The following is a 23,398-nucleotide window of genomic DNA, read 5'->3' as shown; positions in this document are numbered from 1 at the left end:
CTGCCACCCTGAAGGAAGGGGTAGAGGAGGGAGAGAGACGGTGCGCGCTCCGGCGTGCACACAGAAGTTACAGAAAATACCTCAGAGTACGGATTCTCTGTAAACTCACTGAGTGCAGCCTGCTGTGCATAGGAAGCACAGCAGGTGGTAGACCCAAAACAAAGAGAGATAAACAGAACCAATTGGAGAAATGATTTTCTCCACAAAATATATTAGTGTAAGATTATTATTATTATTATTAACAAAGGTATCTAGAACCTTTAACTCTGGAGGCTCTGCTCCTGGTTTGGCTCAGAAATAAACACTGATGGAAGTCACTGCCAAACACCAAATAACCGGCTTGCCCGCCTCCCAAGTGCAGCAGCTCTTATTCTATACTACACCATGGGAGTAAGCGCTCTAGTACGTAACAAGCGTACAATGGCAGAGAGGTTATGACCACACTTAAGATGGCCACACAACCATCACGTCTTTCGATCACGTGACCCTTACGCCTAACCCGCAGCCCGAGTTGAGAGATGTTTATGGCAACAGTCGCAAGAGGGGCGTTCACCGATGACGTCATTGACGTGTACTCCTATCAGATAGGACATGACTACGCTCCTCCTGCAAACCGGCCGGGAAAGAGCAATATGGCGGCGCTGTGTTTAGGAACAGTGAATAGGGGCGACCACCCGGAATAGATATCGTATCTGCGCGACTTGTGCACGGCCGTGTGAGCCGCCGTCAGATGCTGGAGCTCCAGGCCCAGCTGTGCCGTGCCACTGACAGGTGAGAATAATGGCAGCCGCGTCCTGGGAATTGTGCCCAGTCATGCTGAGGCTCCTGCCTGGCAGCACATAGGACCAGTGTGTACATCTCAGGTGGTGTTCACACTGGCACCATGTTCCCCTTAATGGGCAGTATAGAGGATCACATGACTGCAGTGTGAACTGAGTCTTAGCAGTAATAGGTTTGGCTGACAGTCAGCAGCATGCCAACCTCTACCCATGGGGTGTGTGACTACAACACTGCGACATATGTTGGCGCTCTATCGTTCGCCAGCCTTTACCTCCTGTGCGGATGTCACCGCCATAATGAATTGGATCGATTAGATATTCTGGGCCTGCGAGGGACGGCTGAGCTGTGATACGGGTTACATGTTCAGGTTCCTTTATTTTCGGTCTAGGTGGCGTGGTGCCAGACGGGTTGTGTTATTCAGTCCCACATCACTGATGGAGTCACAGTCATTGTGCAACTCATTGCACTGCTAGGTGTAGACAGGCCATCCAGATTAGAGACGTATGGTCGTGGGGCGGGATTTTCCACAGATCAGGGGTCCATAATGACGCCACGGGAACGTGCTATTTTGACCTGTGATTACGGATCCCTCACGCACGTTATAGTCAATGTGCCCATGGATATAACACGGATGCCATCTTTTGGTTCACGGTTTTCCTGGATCATTGGTAAGAGATGGTCTGGAAATCTAGCAGTGTAAGGCCACGTGCACACAGCCGTTGTGCGGCCGTTCCGTGCATTGGGGGACCACAATTGCGGTCCTCAATGCATGGGCAACATCCGTGCAGCGGGTCGGACCCATTCAACTTGAATGGGTCCGTGGTCTGTCCGCACCCCAAAAAAATTTGACCTGTTGTCATATTTATTTGTGGTGCGGAACAACGGAAAGAAGCACCACGTTGTTCCGTGATTTTTTTTTTATTTTTTTCCCCCCGCATCTCTGGAATTGCGGACCCATTCAAGTGAATGGGTCCGCATCCATGATGCGTGGTGCACACGGACGGTGGTCGTGGATTGCCGACCCGCTGTTTGTGGGCCGCCCAACGGCCGTGTGCATGAGGCCTTAGTGGAATATGGATGACACATGGAGCGAAAAAAAATGGCTACGTGAACCAAACACAGATTCTTCACAGTCATTATAGACGCGTGAAAGAGACTTTAGTGTATTGTTGGCCCAACCCACCATGAATGGTCAGGGCTGGCCAACAATCTAATGTGTAAGGGGGACCTTCCGACTGCTCCCCTGACAGATGGTGTCTCGGGGAGAGAAGGATTGGGTAACATTTTTCCTCCATTTTGGCCTAAGGATACATTATTAAAACCACTGGCACCTATATTTTTGGGTTGCTTTCAATGGGACTTCTTATTGACTGATTCCTCGGGTCTGTAGTAATTTGTCCATATCCCCCCCACGCACAATTTAGTTTTTCCCATTTACCGGGAATGATTGGGACCGATTCAGTCAGCTGCATTCAACCCCTCTATATGGAGATGAATGATCACTACTGCGAACGATCTTCCCCATTCATCCTCAGCAACACATGGCTGTTTACACATGATCTGCTAACTATGATTTCACGTGTTGCATAAACGACCGATAACACAACATATACATGATTTGTTCGTTTGTCAGGTGTTTGGTGGCACATTTACACAGGGAAGTTTTTGGGAACAAGCGTTTGGAGGAATGTTCATTCCCGATCCTCAGCCCATTTAAACGAGTTCTCATCTGCATTGATTTTTTTTCCTTCATTCTGTCAAAGATACAGTAAAGGGGGAAAAAACTGAACCATTTTAAGACCTCGTGCACATGACTGTATGTACTTTGTAGATCCTCAAAGTGCGAATCTGCAAAATATGGATACCATTCGTGTTGCCGCCGCATTTTTTGCAGGCCCATTGACCTCAAGGGGTCCATGGTCTGTTTTGCAGACAAGTACAGGATATGTTCTATCTTTATGTGGAACGGACATACGGATGCAGAAAGCACATAGATGAATATGTCCACAAAATGCCGACCATGGCCCTGTTGAAGTCGGTGGGTCTGCAAAAAAAAAAATATATGGACTGCACACTGACCACATCCGTATTTTGAGGATTCACGGTTTGCGGAACACAAAACTGATAACAGTTGTGTGCATAAGGCCTAATCCTTTTTTGGAGGGGGCCTCTAGGCTAGGTTCACATCTCAATTCAACATTGCAGTAGTCTGTTGTGGCTGAGGAGCAGGATACAGGAATTAATATAGCCGGGGACACCACCAGATTCTATTATAGTCAATGGGGATCTGCTGGTTCCCGGCTTTACCGGGTACAGTAATGCTGGTGGTCGGCTCCTCTGCTGGAATAACAACGGAGATGTGAACATAGCCTTGTTTTGACCATCAGTTGCGCTCAGTTTCTGTCCGTTTTGTAAGGTTTTAGTTATTTTTGACAGGAGAAAATGTTCTTTCTGTACTGTTGCCATCATAGGAACATGACTCAAAGAAGTTTGCCAGTTTTATTTAACATTGAAGACAATAAATGCCAACTAGAGCAGAAGGTATTCTGTTTGTAGTTGGAAAAGTTAACGCAGATGTGAATTAGCCTTGGCATCATCAGTCGCATACTACTGCATCATTAACAATGTCTAAAAAATATATATTATTTATTTTTTTTTAGATTCAAGTCTTGCTTTTCAAGTCAAAATGGACAAAATTTTGGAAGGCTTAGTGACATCTTCTCATCCTTTAAACCTGAAGAAAGTCATTGTGAAAAAGGTTGTGGAATCTGCTGAGAACTCTGTCAATGAGGAGCAATGCAAAGCTATGTTCACCTTGACCACCCGATTGGTATTGGAGGGTGAGGACTGTTTTCAGAAGCAAGTTGGGCACCAAGTTTTGGAAGCATATGCAAGATATCACCGCGCAGAGTTTGAAAACTTTTTCAATCGAAACCTTGTCCTTAGCCTCCTACAGGAAGGCTATGGGTCTTTAGACCGAAGGGATGTAGCAATCATTGACTACATTCACAGTGGACTCAAGTTGATCATGAGTTGTCCTTCTGTTCTGGACATTTTTGCTGTCCTCCAGGTGGAGGTCCTGAGAGTAGTTTGTGAAAGACCTGAGCCATTATTGTGTGCTAGGTTGAGTGAGCTACTGAGTGACTTTGTACAATGTGTTCCAAAAGGTAAAATGTCCATCTCCTTTTGCCAGCAGCTTGTTAGGACCATTGGACATTTCCAATGTATTTCAACACTGGAGAAGGAACTACGAGAATATGTTTCTCAAGTCACCAAAGTCAGTAGCTTACTACAGAATATCTGGAAGGCCGAGCCATGCACTTTACTTCCATCCCTACAAGAAGTGTTTGCTATCATTTCTTCCACAGGTATGTCAGGATATGTCCTGTCTATATTCTCATTGTGCTTAAGGAGGACCTGTCATGACTTGTCTGTTAGAGTAAATACTCCTATGCAGTCTGTTGGGTGGGTGTCCACACACACACGGTAGGCTGTTGCAGCAGAGGAACAGCCGGTTGGAAGACATTGTATCTGCCATTGCTAGAAAAGGTTGGAGCATCACGAGATCTAGCCTGTTTACATCATTAGTGCTGGTATTCGGCCGGACAAATACCGCTGCAACCAGCGTTTTTTTGCGAAAGCCGGATCCGTTCTGCCGGAACACTTAATTCCGCATCCGGCATTCCGGCAAGTGTTCAGTATTTTTGGCCGAAGAGAAAACTGCAGCATGCTGCGGTATTTTCTCCGCCCAAAAAACGTAAGAGGGACTGAACTGATGCATTGCGAATGGAGAGCAATCCGTTCAGGATGCATTAGGATAAAACTGATCAGTTCTTTTCCGGTATTGAGCTCCTGTGACGGAACTCAATACCGGAAAACAAAAATGCTAGTGTGAAAGTACCCTTAAAGTACCTTTGGTTATTTTACACTTCTTGCCAACTTTTATTAAAATAGTTTTGTGTAGATGTAAAGAACCTCAAGTTCACTTTTGATCTTTCTACAACTTAGAAACCTAAAAAAAAAAAAAATGACTTGGTTTTTGCGCTTTACATTTCTACATGACTTCTAATTTCCAGTGCAGTTCATATTCTCATATGTCATTAATAAATGTGCCATGTCATCCCACCGTGATATCAGGGCACGATCACTGTGATGGAGACGCCTGGATCATGTCTGTAGACTGGTTGTCTGTTGAGAACACAGGTTATGTGCATTGTGTGTCTTTTGCTGCCTGCTGCGTTTTGCTTGTATTTTGCTGTGTTTGCATTACAAATGCTGTTACCTAATGTGTTTTTTGTATTTGGGTACTCTTTCATTTTAGATGCTTCCTTTGAACCATCTGTTGCCTTGGCCAGCCTGGTACAGCATATTCCATTACAGATGATTACTGTCCTCATCAGAAGTTTGACCACAGATCCTAATGTAAAGGATGCAAGCATGACTCAAGCTCTCTGCAGGTACAGCACGGTCATAATCGCCCTCTTATATGATTGACTACAGTCCATGAAAGGGGTCGTCTGAGTTTTAATATTGATGACCTATTTTCAGTATCTGGTCAATGGGGGTCCAACTCCTGGCACCCTCGCCAAGCGCCACAGCCTCTTCCTAGGCCAGTACTATCACATTCATGGGTCACATGGCATTGGCGGAGTTCAGTCCTTTTCAAGTGAATAGGGCTGAGCGGCAATACCAAGCACAGCACTGTACCATGTACGGTGCGGTGCTTGGTAAACTGCGAGGAGGTCACGGGAACTCTACGGCCTCTTCAAACAGGTGATCGGTGCGGAACCGGGTTTTGAATCCCCACTGATCAGATACTGATGACCTATCCTGAGTATTAAACACTAGGAAAACCCCTTTAATTCATTATGGCACAACTAGAATACATTAGTATATTTTGTAATTAGGTGATATAAAGCCGGACATACCCAAGGTCATTTTTCCCCCAGTCCAACTAGGGTTGAGATATGGCCCTTTAGTAAATCTTCAGATTTACGTTTAGTAACCAAAGTCTAAGCAATGCCAGAGAGGTTTGAACGCTTAATTGAGGTCTGAGGTAATCAATGAGATATTTTCACACACATCAGATCTGAAATTGCAAGCCAGAACCTGGAGTGGGTCTTAAAACATGGAAGACTTGCAGATCGTTCCATTACGGCTCCTTTTGTGTGCAGGTTCCTGTCCTAGTTTTGGCTTAAAATACAATACTGAAGCAAAATGTCAACCAAACTAAGTACCATGTGAATAAGGATTTAGCCTTTACCGATCAGCGCACAAGCTCGCCTTTTCCAGGCATGTTATCCTAGCTTTGTGTTTAGGAATTCACCAGCTGCCCAACACACACAGGGAGTCATGCGTAAAATGTGTGAGTGGTGGGAAATGTTGTGATAAAGTCCTTCAAGAGAACCGGTCACATTGAAAATGCAGCTCAGTTTGGAGGCAACAACAAACAGATATTTAGTTTTATGGGAAAGGATTCAGTATAACCTGTAAAGTGTTGCCATTTTAAGGCTGGGGACACTGTTGGGGTATTTTTTTATTATTGCATTCTACTTATTTTGAACTAAAAATCTTTTTTTTTACAATTGGTCTTTACTTAACCACCTCCTGTCTGCCCATTGACTATAAACGTCCAGGAGGTGGATCTCTATTTCTGAAAGCACGTTTTAAAACGTCCTGCAGCTTTCCCCCCTGTGCTCTGCCCCTGTACATAGAAACTCCGTGACTAAGCTCCCTCCTGACAGCCAAGAACATGGAGCTTTACCCTGAGACCTTTTTTGCTTGTCTCCGGGCTTTTGATCGCTCTGACAAGCAGTCAGAGCGATCACAAATGCATCTACCATCTCCCTCTTAGTACTGCCAGTCAGAGAGGGAGATCGGTATTTAAACTAGGCATCGCGATCGTAATTCTTAACTGTAAGCCCTGGAGACCGATCAGCATGGTCTCCAGGGCATGTGAGCGCTGTAATTTCCAGAGACCTCGATCAGCCCTGCACTGAGGCTGTACAGCAAAGTATACTGCTGTACAGCCTCTCTGGGGAGTGCATTTCTCCTGTAACTGGGGCTACTATGTCAGCCCCAGGTACAGGAGAAATCAACAGTGAAAAGAAAAAAAAAAAGTGAAGTTAAATGTCCCCCAGAGGTCTTGTATGACCTTATGGGGGACGCAAAGTGTAAAATAAAAAAAATTAAAAAAAATATAAAATAAAAAAAAATTTAAGTTTTCACATGTAAAAAATAAAAAATCCCCAAGTAAGGAATAAAAAAAAAAATAGAAAAAATAAAATAGACATATTTGGTATTGCCGCGTCCGTGACAGTCGGCTCTATAAATATATCACATAATCGACCCAGTCCAATAAACACCATAAAAAATAAAAAAATAACTGTCAAAAAAAAAAACATTTTTGTCACCTTACATCACAAAAAGTGCAACACCAAGTGATCAAAAAGGCGTTTGTCCCACACAATGGTACCAATAAAACAGTCACCTCATCCCGCAAAAAATGAGCCCCTACATAAGAAATTCTCTCAAAAAATAAAAAAAACTATAGCTCTTAGAACATGGAGACACTAAAACATCATTTTTTTGGTTTCGAAAATGCTATTATTGTGTTAAAGTGAAATAAATAAAAATGTATACATATTAGATATTGCCGCGTCCGTAAAAACCAGCTCTATTAAAATATCACATGAACTAAACCCTCGGGTGAACACCGTAAAAATAAAAAAATAAAAACTGTGTCAAAACAAGCAATTTTTGTCACCTTACATCACAAAAAGTGCAACACCAAGTGATCAAAAAGGTGTATGTCCCACAAAATGGTACCAATAAAACCGTCACCTCATCCTGCAAAAAATAAGCCCCTACATAAGAAAATCTCTCAAAAAATAAAAAAAAACTATAGCTCTCGGAACATGGACACATTAAAACATAATTTTTTTGTTTCAAAAAGGCTATTATTGGGTAAAACTTTAATAAATAAGAAAAAGTATACATATTAGGTATCGCCACGTCCATAACAATCTGCTCTATAAAAATGTCACTTGACTGAACCCCTCAAGTGAACGCTGTAAAAATAAATAAATAAAAACTGTGCTAAAACAACAAATTTTTTGGTCACCTTGCCCCATAAAGGGTTATAATTAATGATAAAAAAAATCATATGTACCCAAAAATAGTACCAATAAAACTGGCACCTTATTACCTAGTTTCCAAAATGGGGTCACTTTTTGGGAGTTTCTACTGTAAGGGTGCATCAAGGGGGCTTCAAATGGGACATGGCATCTAAAAGCCATGTGGAGTTCCTTTTCTTCTGCGCCCTGCCATGTGCCCATACAGCAGTTTATGACCACATGTGGGGTGTTTCTGTAAACCGCAGAATCTAGGTAATAAATATTGAGTTTTGTTTGGCTGTTAACCATCGATGTGTTAAAGAAGAAATTGGATTAAAATGGAAAATATTCCAAAAAAGTGAAATTTAAAAATTTGATCTCCATTTTCCTTAAATTCTTGTGGAACGCCTAAAGGGTTAACAAAGTTTGTAAAATCGGTTTTAAGTAACTTGAGGGGTGTAGTTTCTACAATGGGGTCATTTATGGGGGTATCCACTATGTAAGCCCCACAAAGTGACTTCAGACCTGAACTGGTCCTTAAAAAGTGGGTTTTGGCAATTTTCTTAAAAATGTGAAGAATTGCTTCTAAACTTCTAAGCCTTCTAACGTCCTAAAAAAATAAAATGACATTTCCAAAATGATGCCAACATAAAGTAGACATATATGGAGAAAGTTAAGTAATAAATATTTTGAGGTATCACTTTCTGTTTAAAAAGCAGAGGAATTGAAATTTAGAAAATTGCAAATTTTTCAAAATTTTGGGTAAATTTGGGATTTTTTCATAAATAAAGGTGAAATATATTGACTCAAATTTATGACTATCATGAAGTACAATGTGTCACGAGAAAACAGTCTCTGAATGACTTGGATAAATAAAGGCGTTCCAAAGTTATTACCACATAAAGTGAGAGAGGTCAGTTTTGCTAAATTAGGCCTGGTCAGGAAAGGGGCAAATGGCCCAGATGGGAAGTGGTTAAAAAAAAAAAAAATCTGTAGTTTGTCCTAGTCTACAGCCTTCAGTTTCACTCCATCTACTGAGTGTTCCTTCTCCTCTTTTGTAAGTCCGGCAGACTTGATCTGTAGCCCTTTATCTAAACTTTACAGCTCATATTCACCCATTAAAATGCGGTTGTCCAGGCTACAGATATTGATAGCCTATCCATAAGATAGATCGACGGGTGTCCAACTCCTAACATCCCCACCAATCAACAGTTTAAAGGGGCTGTGGCACTTGTGTGAGTGCTGTGTCCACTTCAGTATTTACCAGTGAGATTTACTATTAAGGTCTGTCATCAATATCTGTAGCCTGGACAACCCCTTTTAAACGGAAGTCGTATCAGTTTGAGGAAAATTTATCTTGAATATTTTAGCAATTAAGCATGAATTACTAAATTAGCAGTTTTTTTTTCTGAACCTTTTCCAGAAAACTATTTACCTGTCTGCTGTATAACATGCTGCCTGAGGTCTGCACTACTTTTTCAGTTTGACCGATTCCCTTTTAAAGGAAATCTGTCGGCTCCAAAACACCCCCTAAACTGGAGTAATTGGTGTGTAGTGTCAATGACGCTGAGTTCGATAATGTCATCTTTATCTTCTTACTCGCTGGTATTCAGACACTGCGCTCCCACAAACCAGCAGTGAAGTGCACTGAGTGGACTCCTGTACTGACGCACATAATGCATCTTGCTGCTGGTTTGTCGGAGCACAGTGTTGAAACGCAAGTGAGTATGAAGATAAAAATGACCTATTCTGAATCGATGACCTTTACACAATATAGTGCTTATGCTATTTGGGGGGGTCTTTGTGTTATCTATAAATCTCTTTAACATTAAAGTGATTTTGAGACAATCTGTGTATTTTAATGCCAGAGTTGCAAAAGGAATTTGAGATTTGAACTTCATTATTAAAAAAATAAAATATAGCTAAAGTTGTGTCTTTAATGAAATTGTAAGAAATATCCATATTTGATTTCTCAGTCACAACATTATTTCAATTCCCACGTTAGGCTATTATCACCTGGACCTTTTTGGTAGGACCAGCCAACAGTCTAATGTGTATGGGGCCTCTGTCTCTCCCCCACCGATGTCTGGTGAGAAGAGGATGTGGTGCTTTTGAAATTCAACACTCAATCCTTTTTATTTTCCCAGGAGATAAGCCACCTCCAGAGGTTTTTGGCAGCGGGTATTCCCTAACTCCCCATTCTCATTTACTTTGGTAGTCTAAGGTTCACATCTAGGGCACAGAAATCTAGCAGGCTGTTCTGGAGTTCTCTGGATCCAGCATTACTGGATAGTGCCGCCTGCCCACCAAACCCCATTGATTATAATGGGATACAATAGCGATCTGGCCCCTCCCCGGGAAAAATATGATGGGATTCAGCCAGAAAAAAATCGTTGCATTTAACGGTTTTTGTCTGGTCAGTTCCCAACATTCTCTGCCATAACGGCTCTAGACCAGTGATGAAGAACCTTTTAGAGACCAAGTTCCCAAACTGCAAACCCAAACCCACTTATTTATCTCAAAGTGCCAACATGGCAATTTAACCTGAATACTACAGTCCAATATATTATATCTTCCATGTACTTTATCATTTATCTATAATGGCCTGCCTACATTGAGTGCGCTGCCTGTGCCTTTCATAGTGCGCCCTGCGCTGCTGAAGGACAGGAAAAGTCTATATATATATATATATATATATATATATATATATATATATATATATATATATATATATATATTTTTTTTTTTATTTTTTTTTCCCAGAGTGCGGGTGCCCACAGAGGCACCCGTGCCATAGGTTTGCCACCACTGCTCTAGACTCAGGGCAGATAATGTACATTTTGCCTACAGTGCTTCACTGTAACAAACCCTCAGAGAAGGAGGTATATATTTGTGTAGTGTGTTCACCGCACATATATAATTTTTGAAAATTCTTTAACTTATTTTATTTAGTTTTGATGTAGCAGTAATCTCATTAGTATTGGTTCATTGCCACATTTCATCTAAACATTCAGTGACCACTTTTGTCCCTGGGTTCAAAGCCACTTGAGGCTTCTTTGCTTCAAAACTAATAGGTTCTTGGCTGGGCTCTCATTGTGCAGAACCGTGTTTACTTCCCCAGCCTGCCCCATTAGTACATCTATCATTAGACAAATCCTCTAATTAGAGTTATTGAGTCTCTTGTGGCGAGAAGTTCAGTATTGAGCACATGCTGTCCCCTCTCTTTCAGGATGATTGACTGGCTTTCCTGGCCTCTAGCACAGCATGTGGAGACATGGGTGATTGCTCTGCTGAAGGGACTGGCTGCCGTCCAGAAATTTACTATTCTCATCGATGTCACATTGCTCAAAATTGAATTGGTATGTAAACGAGTACATCTGTTTAATTTCAGCTTTTACATTTTAAGATTGAAATCTGTTTTATAAAATACAGACAGCAGTGCTGAGATGGACATTTATACAGGAAGGCCTGCCATATGTGACAAATGGCATTTATCATGTAGGGAAAGTTAACCCTTTTTGTGTTTTTTATTTTTCTTCCCTGTCTTTCTGGAGTTATAACTTTTTTAATTTATCCGTTCACATTTCCATATGAGGGTTTGTTTTTTTTGCATGACAAATTGTCCTTTCAAATGCCTCCATTTAATATGGCATACAATGTAGTGGGAAGCGGGGGAAAAAGTTCCAAATGGGGTGGAATTGGAAAACAAACGCAATTCCTCCAAAGTTTTACGGGTTTTGTCTTTACGGCGTTCCCTGTGTGGCCAAACAGACCTGTGCCCGTCATTCTCTGGGTAAGTTCGATTACAACGATACCACATATATATGTTTTCTATATTTAAATACAGAGAAAAAAAAAATTGAAAAATTTTTTTTTTTTAGCCTCATAATTTTTTTTTTTTTATAGTTATGTCTACTGAGCTGTGTGGGAGCTCAAATTTTTGACGGGACGATCTGTAGTTTTTATTGATACAGCTTTGGAGTGTCTTTTTTTTTTTATCACATTTTATTCAATTTTTTTACGGTAAGAGAAGCGATGGAAAAAAAAATGGAATGGAAAATTGGAATTTTTTTTATATTTTAATAGTATGGGTGTTTTCAGACACGGTGATCTCCATGATGATTATATATTTAGTATTTTTGTATTCTAAGGAAAGGGGGGCGATTTAAATTTTCATATATTATATATTTTTTATTTTATTTTGTAGCCCCTCTAGGATGCTACAATATCCTAGTTTTTTTTTGTTTGTTTTTTAAGATTGTTAAATCTCTAATTGCTAATCTCCAATGTTAGCAGGCTGGACAACATAGGAACAGCAGCTCTAATATGCTGGGTGTCTTCAGAAAGACTCTGTGTAGAATTAATGACCAGCATCCCTGATTTCTGCATGGGTATGCACACGCTTCCAGTATTTTCGGTATTTAGATGCCGTGATCACACTTTAACATGGCATCTAAAGGCTGTAATGACAGTGATCGGTATTATTACAGGTCGCGGACATTAGCCGCAGGCAGCTGCCTGCTGGCTATGGCGCCCGCTGAACACCTGTTTAAAGACCATACCAGCGCCGTACATGTACGACGCTGGTAGCGAAGAGGTTAATATAGGCCACTTACTAATGTATTGTGATTGTCCATATTTCCTTTTTTGCTCGCCTGATTAAGGGCCCTTTCACACTTGCGTTGTCCGGATCCGGCATAGAGTTCCGTCGTCAGGGCTCTATGCCGGAAGAATCCTGATCAGGATTATCCTAATGCATTCTGAATGGAGAGAAATCCGTTCAGGATGTCTTCAGTTCCGGAACGGAACGTTTTTTGGCCGGAGAAAATACCGCAGCATGCTGCGCTTTTTGCTCCGGCCAAAAATCCTGAAGACTTGCCGCAAGGCCGGATCCGGAATTAATGCCCATTGAAAGGCATTGATCCGGATCCGGCCTTAAGCTAAACGTGGTTTCGGCGCATTGCCGGACCCGACGTTTAGCTTTTTCTGAATGGTTACCATGGCTGCAAGGACGCTAAAGTCCTGGCAGCCATGGTAAAGTGTAGCGGGGAGCGGGGGAGCAGCATACTTACCGTCCGGGCGCTCCAGAGTGACGTCAGGGCGCCCCAAGCGCATGGATCACGTGATCACATGGAACACGTCATCCATGCGCACGGGGGGCTCTGACGTCATTCTGGAGCGCCCCGGGAGCCACACGGACTGTAAGTATACCGCTCCTACTATGGCAACCAGGACTTTAATAGCGTCCTGGGTGCCATAGTAACACTGAACGCATTTTGAAGACGGCACTTGCGTTTTTCCGGATCCGGCGTGTAATTCCGGCAAGTGGAGTACACGCCGGATCCGGACAACGCAAGTGTGAAAGGGCCCTAATTTTTCCATTACATTAGACACTGCTCGTTTCCATGGTTATGACCACCCTGCATTCCAGTATCGGTAGCCGTGCTCGCACACTGTAGAAAAAAGTGCTGGAATGTGAGCACTCCCACAATACAAGCCACTAGAGAGTCTGGCAAAAAAAAAAATAGAAAATTATTTTCAAAAATCTAACATAAATATAAACATTAAAATCGCCTCCTTTCCCCTAAATAAATATTTAAAAAAATAAAAAATTATCATATGAGTGAAATCATAGATTTTTTAGATTTTCCTAGCTTTCCATTTCCACCCCGACCCTCGTTTTCATGGTGTTATTTGACTGATACTAGTCTTATGTTGTCTTACTTAAACTGTTATTGTTAGAAGTATTAGCTTTAAACATGCATAATGGAGTCTCCTGCCTTGAAATAAAATTGAAGATTTTCCTAGCTTTCAGTGAAGGAAAATATAGATTTTATGAAAGACTAACATTATGCTAATAAATCTTTCTTTTATTCCCAGCAGCAGAATAGTTAAACGTGTTACAGAAAAAATAAATTTATTTATTTACATAAATATGCAAACAAGGTGTAGTCAGTAGCCAATAGCAAGGTATCTCAGGTGATAAATGGCCTCTGCCATCATGCGACTCCCTTCTTTATGGAGACAATGTAGATCCAAAATGAACTGAAGGTAACCAAGGAATAAACTCAATGAAGATGAATTTTCAGAACTTGAAGATGAAATTGGAAACTCCTCCAAACATATGGAAGTATATTAGACTGAAAGAGAATAAGCAATACATGGGTGGGTTATTAGGGAGAGCTAATGGTTTTTCTCCTGTCTTTCATAAAATCTATATTTTCCTTCACTGAAAGCTAGGAAAATCTTCAATTTTATTTCAAGGCAGGAGACTCCATTATACTTCTAAAATATGCAATTAACAATAACCGTTAACTAGTAACATAAGACTAGTATCAGTCAAATAACACCATGGACACATGAGGGTCGGGACGGAAATAAAAGGTTCTGAAGACAGATTCAGAAGCCCAGTTGGCTGCCTTCAGAATATCAGTAAGAGAGCCTCCTGCCTGCCTGACTTTAGTGGACATAGTGCCCCTGGTGGAGTGGGCTTTAACCGCCTCCGGACCATGTAACGCACGAATGTGTCCTGGAGGCGGTCGATTCATTCCTCCTGGACGCATCCGTGCGTCATCTCGCGAGACGCGAGATTTCCTGTGAACGCGCGCACACAGGATCGGAAGGTAAGCGAGTGGATCTCCAGCCTGCCAGCGGCGATCGTTCGCTGGCAGGCTGGAGATGCAATTTTTTTTTTTAACCCCTAACTGGTATATTAGACGCTGTTTTGATAACAGCGTCTAATATACCTGCTACCTGGTCCTCTGGTGGTCCCTTTTGCTTGGATCGACCACCAGAGGACACAGGCAGCTCAGTAATAAGTAGCACCAAACACCACTACACTACACTACACCCCCCCCCCCCCTCCCCCGTCACTTATTAACCCCTGATCACCCCATATAGACTCCCTGATCACCCCCCTGTCATTGATCACCCCCCTGTAAGGCTCCATTCAGACGTCTGTATGATTTTTATAGATCCACGAATACATGGATCGGATCCGCAAAACACATACGGACGTCTGAATGAAGCCTTACAGGGGGGTGATCACCCCCCTGTCATTGATCACCCCCTGTGTCATTGATCACCCCCCTGTAAGGCTCCATTCAGACTTTTTTTTTTTTGGCACAAGTTAGCGGAAATTTGTGTTTGTTTTTTTTTTTTAGTTTTTTTCTTACAAAGTCTCATATTCCACTAACTTGTGTCAAAAAATAAAATCTCACCATACCCCTCACGGAATCCAAATGCGTAAAATTTTTTAGACATTTTATATTCCAGACTTCTTCTCACGCTTTAGGGCCCCTAAAATGCCAGGGCAGTATAAATACCCCACATGTGACCCCATTTCGGAAAGAAGACACCCCAAGGTATTCCGTGAGGGGCATATTGAGTCCATGAAAGATTGAAATTTTTGTCCCAAGTTAGCGGAAAGGGAGACTTTGTGAGAAAATACAAAAATAAATCAATTTCCGCTAACTTGTGCCAAAAAAAAAAAATCTTCTATGAACTCGCCATACCCCTCATTGAATACCTTGGGGTGTCTTCTTTCCAAAATGGGGTCACATGTGGGGTATTTATACTGCCCTGGCATTTTAGGGGCCAGAAAGCGTGAGAAGAAGTCTGGGATCCAAATGTCTAAAAATGCCCTCCTAAAAGGAACTTGGGCCGCTTTGCCCACCTAGGCTGCAAAAAAGTGTCACACATCTGGTATCGCCGTACTCAGGAGAAGTTGGGGAATGTGTTTTGGGGTGTCATTTTACATATACCCATGCTGGGTGAGATAAATATCTTGGTCAAATGCCAACTTTGTATAAAAAAAAAAAAAAGGGAAAACTTGTCTTTTGCCAAGATATTTCTCTCACCCAGCATGGGTATATGTAAAATGACACCCCAAAACACATTCCCCAACTTCTCCTGAGTACGGCGATACCAGATGTGTGACACTTTTTTGCAGCCTATGTGGGCAAAGGGGCACACATTCCAAAGAGTACCTTTCGGATTTCACCGGTCATTTTTTACAGATTTTGATTTCAAAATACTTTGCGCGCATTTGGGCCCCTAAAATGCCAGGGCAGTATAACAACTACCCCACAAGTAACCCCATTTTGGAAAGAAGACAGCCCAAGGTATTTCGTGATGGCCATAGTGAGTTCATGGAAGTTTTTATTTTTTGTCACAAGTTAGTGGAATATGAGACTTTGTAAGAAAAAAATAAATAAAATAAATAAATCATCATTTTCCGCTAACTTGTGACAAAAAATAAAAAGTTCTATGAACTCACTATGCCCATCAGTGAATACCTTAGGGTGTCTACTTTCCGAAATGGGGTCATTTGTGGGGTGTTTGTACTGTCTGGGCATTGTAGAACCTCAGGAAACATGACAGGTGCTCAGAAAGTCAGAGCTGCTTCAAAAAGCGGAAATTCACATTTTTGTACCATAGTTTGTAAACGCTATAACTTTTACCCAAACCATTTTTTATTTTTTATTTTTTTTCTCTTTTACCCAAACAATTTTTTTTTTATCAGCAAAAAATTTATATATGGATGTTGTTGTTTTTTGCAAAATTTTTCAACTGAAAGTGAAAAAATGTCATATTTTTTTTTGGCAAAAAAATCGTTAAATTTCGATTAATAACAAAAAAAGAAAAAATGTCAGCAGCAATGAAATGCCACCAAATGAAAGCTCTATTAGTGAGAAGAAAAGGAGGTAAAATTCATTTGGGTGGTAAGTTGCATGACCGAGCAATAAACAGTGAAAGTAGTGTAGTGCAGAAGTGTCCTGGTCATTAAGGGTGTTTCAGCTAGGGGGGTTGAAGTGGTTAAAGATGGAAGTATCAATCCCAGCTAGGGACATAGTCTGAGATATCCATCAGGATAAAGTAGAAGCAGAAACCGGAGCATGGGGCTTGCAGTAGAAAATAAGGAGTTGTGAGCATGAAAGATTTCTAAGAGGAAGAGATCTCTCTTCGTAGGATTGTAAGCAGCGGACTACACACAATTTCTCTTGTTGGGGAAACATCCAGTAGAATACTGAAGAAATAATGGTCTTGGTGCGATGGACGATATAGAACTTTACTCCCTGAGGTAAGTATTGTCTGTGAGCAATATATAGGGCGCGAACATCTGAAACTCGCTTAAGAGAAATTAGACATAGAAGCATAGCCAGTTTGAATGACAAAAATTTTAGGGATAGAGAATCATTATTTTCCTAGGAATTAAATAGATTTAGCACAAGACTGACATCCCATGTGGATTGATATCTAGAAGGAGGTCTACGGAATCGAATTCCTTTCATCAGTTTACAGACCAAGGGGTGTTTGCGAACAGGTAAAGATTGAATGGGAGAATGATAGAAAGAGATAGCCGATCGATAGACGTTAATCGTTCGGTAGGCTTTCCTTGCTTCAAAAGATGCAGAAAGAAAATGTAATATTTGGTTTAGAGGTGCATGTATGGGATCCAGATCCCGTTGATTGCACCAATCAGGCCAAATTTTCCATGCTGATCCGTTATCGGGTACCTGGAGCCTAGGCGTCAGAGAGGATGCTCTGAGTAACGAGTGAAAATTCGAAATCTGATTTTGTTGGCCCCAGATGAGCCAGGCTACAAGGGACAAGGTCTCTGCTAGAATCAGGGGGTGTGGATTCCCAAAGGGGTCCATGAGAATGGAAGGATGCGGGGAAAGTCTACCACCATCTCCAAGATCTGGGGAAACCAGGTCTGGGTCAGCCATAAAGGAGTGATCAACATCAGGGGTGCCTTTTGAATTTTTGTCAGAATGACTCGCAGGATTAGGGCAAATGGAGGGAATGCATACAGAGTCCCCGAGGGCCAAATTTGGAGGAGAGCATCGTGCCTATAGCTTCTGGATCTGGGCGCCAGCTGAAGAATTGAGGGAGTTGCCGATTCAGACGGGACGCAAAAAGGTCCATCTGAAAAGGACACCAAAGGGATTGAAGATGTTTGAGGAGAGGATCCAGTCTCAAGTCGCTGTTGTTGACCAGGAAGCAGGAATTCCAGTCTGCAATAGAATTGAAAAGGCCCGGAAGATATTCTGCCTTGAGACTGATGTTCTTGTCTAGGCAAAAGTGCCAGAATGTTGGCAAGTGGCAATGTTGGCCAGACGCTCTGTTCTGGTGCCCCCAAGGCGATTGACATATTGCACTGCTGAGATGTCCATCCTCAGGAGAATGCAACAGTGTGACTTGTCCCTCGTGAAACTCTTGAGGGCAAAGGATCCGGCCAGAAGTTCGAGACAATTGATATGAAGACAGGCCTCTTCTGTGGAACACTTCCCTCCTTTGGAAAGGGAGCCGCAACAAGCCCCTCAGCCCTGGAGACTGGCGTCTGACTCTATTATTATGTCCGGGATTGAATTGAAGATAGCCTTCCCATTCCAGGCCTGTATATGTTGTAATTACCACAGAAGTTCTTCCTTGGTGTCTGGGGTTAGGTTATCTCGTCCGAATACATTAAACTTTCTTGTAAGTAGCGAGTCTTCAGACGTTAAAGTGCCTTGTAGCGTAGTGGTGCAGGAAATATGGCTTGGATTGAAGCTGACAACAGGCTCACTACCCGAGCAATAGCTTGCAGAGATACTAGTTTCTTGTTGAGTAGAGATCAGATTTCTCTCTGGATGATCTTCAACTTCCTGGATGGAAGGCTTAGGATAGCTGATCGAGTGTCGATCAGGAAACCCAAAAATCTCTTTTGAGGGATTCAAAATTGATTTTTCGCACTTTATAAGAAAATCCAGGTTCGTCAAGAGAGAGAGTCCATTGGATATGGAGTAGAATTAATGACCGAGAGAGCCATGATGAGAATGTCGTCTAGGTAAATAATTAGACTAATACTTCGGGATCTAAGCATGGCGACCACTGGTTTTAATAGCTTTGTAAAGCACCAGGGGGCAGGAGAGAGACCAAATGGTAGACTAAAGAATTGGAATTTCTGACCTTCCCATATGAATTGGAGGTAAGGCTGGGATAGAGGGTGCATAGGCACCGTGAGGTAAGCATCTTTCAGGTCTACCTTGGCAAGCCAATCGTCTTGTATTAGTAGGTCTCTCAATAGATGAATGCCCTCCATTTTGAAGTGGCGCTAGAAAACATAAACGTTGAGAGTTTTTAGGTTGATGACTGGTCTGTGACCACCGTCTATCTTTTTGACCAGAAAATATTGCTCAGATAACCCTGGGATTGCCAAGGGATTTGTGTAATTGTGTCTTTGGAACTCCATTCCTTTATTTTCAATCTTACTAGATCTCTGTCTATTTTTTAGAAAAATTTTGGATCGGGTCTCTGAGTTTGTACTGGTGGACATACGAATTCTATTTGATAACCCACCACAGTGTTTAGAATCCATGAGTCTGTGGTTATTGTAGCCCAAACGTGGATAAAATGAGCAATTCGTCCTCCCAAGGTAAGATGGGAAGAAACTGAAAGAAGAAACTTGCTTACCTGTAGCGGGTCTGGACTTTGAGAAGCCCCTCTATCCTCTTGCCCTCCATGGGCGTCCTCTGGTGGGGAAGAAAGGAGTTGTTGTATAGGAGGCAGATGGGATAGGGAATCTATCTGTACGGGGAGGGCCATGGTAATATTGACCTCCTTGGGATTGGGGGCTGGGAAACCGGCCCCTTCATTTCCCAGCCCTGCCAAAAACACGTCCTCGAAATACATGTTTCAAAGATATCTGAGCCTTTTTTCTAAAGACGAAAACAGACCCACATATTTGTTAATTTCTTTAACAAAGCTATCTCCAAAGAGAGCCATCTGATGGGGGAGGAATCTCGGCCAGGTGGATCAATTGTGGGTCTAGGCGCATGAGGATTGACCCCTTCCTTTCAGCGCAAATGGATGCATTGGCATTCCCTAGCAGACAAATTGCCCTTTTGGGCCCATCCTTTAAGAGTCGGGAGATCAATAGATTCACTGGTGTTAAAGGCAGTCTCGGAGAGGTCCAATATCTTTAACGGGCCTGTCACGTCAAGGACTCTATCTTGGATGGCTTTAAATGAACGATCCACACCTTTTTTGGGTTTCTTCCCTGACTTTGAAAGAAATGTCACTAACGTTGGGTCCAACTCTGGGGTGTCTGTTTCTTTTGTGGGAGAGTGGGGCATTCGGAACGCAATTTGTTCCTTATCGTTCTGTCCAACGGCTTTTTTAGGCACAAGTATAAAAATTTGGATACTTGTGGATGGGGGACCCATTCCCCAGATCTGGGATGTTTTATCATCCTGGAGTCGAAAAAAGGTGTACCAGACCCATCCAAAAGTACAGAGTTCTCAGACCCTTCTTTCAAAAAGCCGTCTGTCATTGGAAATGTCCTCATATACTGAGTCAGTCTCTAGGTCCGAACCATCTGAATTAGTGTCAGTCGTCTGGAGCAGGGTTGAAAAAATCAGGCTAGACCCTGAAAGCCTTATTACCCCGCTTTATGTGTACCTCCTCAGGGGCAGAGGGTACTAATAATAATGCTGCTTCAGCAGCAGTGGTATTGCTTTTTGAAAAAGCGGTAAGATTAACCTGATCCCCCTTTATTATGCCGTTTCAGGGATTTCACCGGCGGGGAATCGGTATTAAAATGTCGCCTTTTTGTGAGAGGCTTTATCTTTTTTCATGCCTTCTATAAGATGGGAGGTAGAATCCTCCGCCGACCAGAAAAGGTCCGACTGGGTAGAAGGACCTTTCTGAGGAGACTGAGTTGGGTTGTGACCGAGTGTTAGCTAGGGCCACAGACTTAGTAATGGCGTCTTGCATAGAGCTCATAGCTGTACGAACAGTAATGTTAACAGATCTAGCAACAGATGTATCCACTAGGGATTGGAGTACGTTCTCATTCATTTCCACGCCTGGCATGCCAGGAGTCTTCAGGGTATCCTTTTTAGACATAGTAAAATATATAAGGGCATATAGGAAATATATATTTCTATGGAACAAGGATAATAATGCACATAAATAATTGAAATAACTAATGAACAAAATAATTACTAATTATTAGTGAAATAATAAAATAAAATAATTAAATGAACAGATTTTACACACTATTGTAATCATTAGTAATGGCTGCTCAAACCTTTGAGCCACAACCACAGCTAGCAGACATGGGGATAGAAGAAATAGATAAAGCTAGGCAGTACAGTATAAGGATACTGTAGGCGTCTGAACACTAGAGGGTGCCAGAGGATGGCTGACTAGGCTACTCAGAGCGGGGAAGAAGTACAGTTTGAAGAGACCTGAACACCGGCTGACTGAAAACAAAGTCTGAGGTGACTAAAAAGCAATCATAGCTGTAACACCAGCTCGGTGATGTTACCAGAGACTGTGAGGTAAGTAAGCAGTAGCGGTGATAGGATGCTAAAAATAGAAAAACTGCCCAGTAACAGGGGGAAAAACTGACTGGGAATGGGGGGAAGAAAAACGGGGCTTGGGAAAGCTGGGTAGGTGAAGAAAAGACACCTATTGATAGTGGACAGTAAGATAGAAGACTGGGTAGCACAGAAGGACTACAAATACCAGCAACAACTTAATAATATTATTATTTATACACCCAAGAAATAGACACGTATCTCCTGCGGCAGCAGCAAAAAGAAGGGAGTCGCATGATGGCAGAGGCCATTTATCACCTGAGATACCTTACTATTGGCTACTGACTACACCTTGTTTGCATATTTATATAAATGTATTTTTTTTTTCTGTAACACGTTTAACTATTCTGCTGCTGGGAGTAAAAGATTTGTTAGCATAATGGAGTCTCCTGCCTTGAAATAAAATTGAACTGAAGGTGTCCATAGCCTTTAATGTAGCTTTTGATGTGGCTGAAGTATAAGGGTACATTCACACGACCGTATAATTATATCCGCATCCGTTCCGCATTTTGCGGAATACATGCGGATCCATTCATTTCTATGGGTGAATAAAATGTGCGGACAACGTTCAGTATGTTGTCCGCATCCATGTTTCTGCATTTCTAGTCCGCAAAAATATGAAGCTTGTCCTGCTGCGGACCGATCTGTGTCCGCAGCCCCATTCAAGTCAATGGATCCGCAAAATGCGGATGATATACGGAATGGTTTACGTATGTCATTCGTTTTTTTTTGCGGTTCCGTTTCCATATTTTTGAAGGTATTTTATTCCTTTTTTTTTTTTTTTTTTTTTTTTTTTTTTTTTCCTTACATTTTTTGTGGACCTTAACCCCTTAAGGACCAGGCTCATTTTCACCTTAAGGACCAGGCCATTTTTTGCAAATCTGACCAGTGTCACTTTAAGTGCTGATAACTTTAAAACGCTTTTACTTATACAGGCAATTCTGAGATTGTTTTTTCGTCACATATTGTACTTCATGACACTGGTAAAATAAAGTCAAAAAAATTAATTTTTTTGCATAATAAAATACCTAATTTAACAAAAATTTGGAAAAATTAGCAAATTTCAAAGTTTCAGTTTCTCTACTTCTGTAATACATAGTAATACCCCCAAAAATTGTGATGACTTAACATTCCCCATATGTCTACTTCATGTTTGAATTATTTTGGGAATGATATTTTATTTTTTGGGGATGTTACAAGGGGATGTTTTTGGGGATGTTTAGAAGCAAATCTTGAAATTTTTCAGAAATTTACAAAAACCCAATTTTTAGGGACCACTACAGCTCTGAAGTCACTTTGCGAGGCTTACATAATAGAAACCGCCCAAAAATGACTCCATTCTATAAACTACACCCCTCAAGGTATTCAAAACTGATTTTACAAACTCCGTTAACCCTTTAGGTGTTGCACAAGAGTTATTGGCAAATGGGGATGAAATTTGAGAATTTCATTTTTTTGCCTAATTTTCAATTTTAACCCATTTTTTCCACTAACAAAGCAAGGGTTAACAGCCAAACAAGACTATCTTTATTGCCCTGACTCTGCCGTTTACAGAAACACCCCATATGTGGCCGTAAACTACTGTACGGCCACACAGCGGGGCGTAGAGTGAAAGGTACGCTGTATGGTTTTTGGAAGCCAGATTTTGCTGGACAGTTTTTTTGACACCATGTCCCATTTGAAGCCCCCTGATGCACCCCTAGAGTAGAAACTCCATAAAAGTGACCCCATCTAAGAAACTACACCCCTCGAGGTATTCAAAACTGATTTTACAAACTTTGTTAACCCTTTAGGTGTTGCACAAGATTTAATGGAAAATAGAGATACAATTTCAAAATTTCACTTTTTTGGCAGATTTTCCATTTTAATATTTTTTTTCCAGTTACAAAGCAAGGGTTAACAGCCAAACAAAACTCATTATTTATGGCCCTGATTCTGTAGTTTACAGAAACACCTCATATGTGGTTGTAGACCGCTGTACGGGCACACGGCAGGGAGCAGAAGGAAAGGAATGCCATACGGTTTTTGGAAGGCAGATTTTGCTGGACTGGTTTTTTTGACACCATGTCCTATTTGAAGCCCCCCTGATGCACCCCTAGAGTAGAAACTCCAAAAAAGTGACCCCATTTTAGAAAG

The 23,398-nt window shown here is 41.8% G+C and overlaps 1 protein-coding gene across 3 annotated transcripts in view; it reads left to right on the top strand.

The window, feature by feature from the left end:
• The first annotated feature begins 604 nt into the window (after positions 1–604).
• USP38 (ubiquitin specific peptidase 38) overlaps positions 605–23,398 on the top strand; it is a 60,289-nt gene continuing 37,495 nt past the window's right edge. The window contains exons 1-4 of one of the 3 annotated variants that reach the window (XM_044301870.1): positions 605–771; positions 3,441–3,620; positions 5,102–5,237; positions 11,125–11,254. In XM_044301870.1, the coding sequence (XP_044157805.1) occupies positions 3,467–3,620; positions 5,102–5,237; positions 11,125–11,254 (420 nt within the window). In that variant the 5' untranslated portion in view covers positions 605–771; positions 3,441–3,466. Of the gene's footprint in view, positions 772–3,440; positions 4,149–5,101; positions 5,238–11,124; positions 11,255–23,398 lie in introns of those variants that run through there. The other 2 variants (XM_044301787.1, XM_044301952.1) reach the window with 2 other exon arrangements.

The sequence above is a fragment of the Bufo gargarizans genome, chromosome 1 (genome assembly GCF_014858855.1).
Source record: "Bufo gargarizans isolate SCDJY-AF-19 chromosome 1, ASM1485885v1, whole genome shotgun sequence".
Taxonomy (NCBI): Eukaryota; Metazoa; Chordata; class Amphibia; order Anura; family Bufonidae; genus Bufo; species Bufo gargarizans.
The sequence above is the reverse complement of the archived record's forward strand: the minus strand, read 5'-3'. Positions and strand labels throughout refer to the sequence as shown.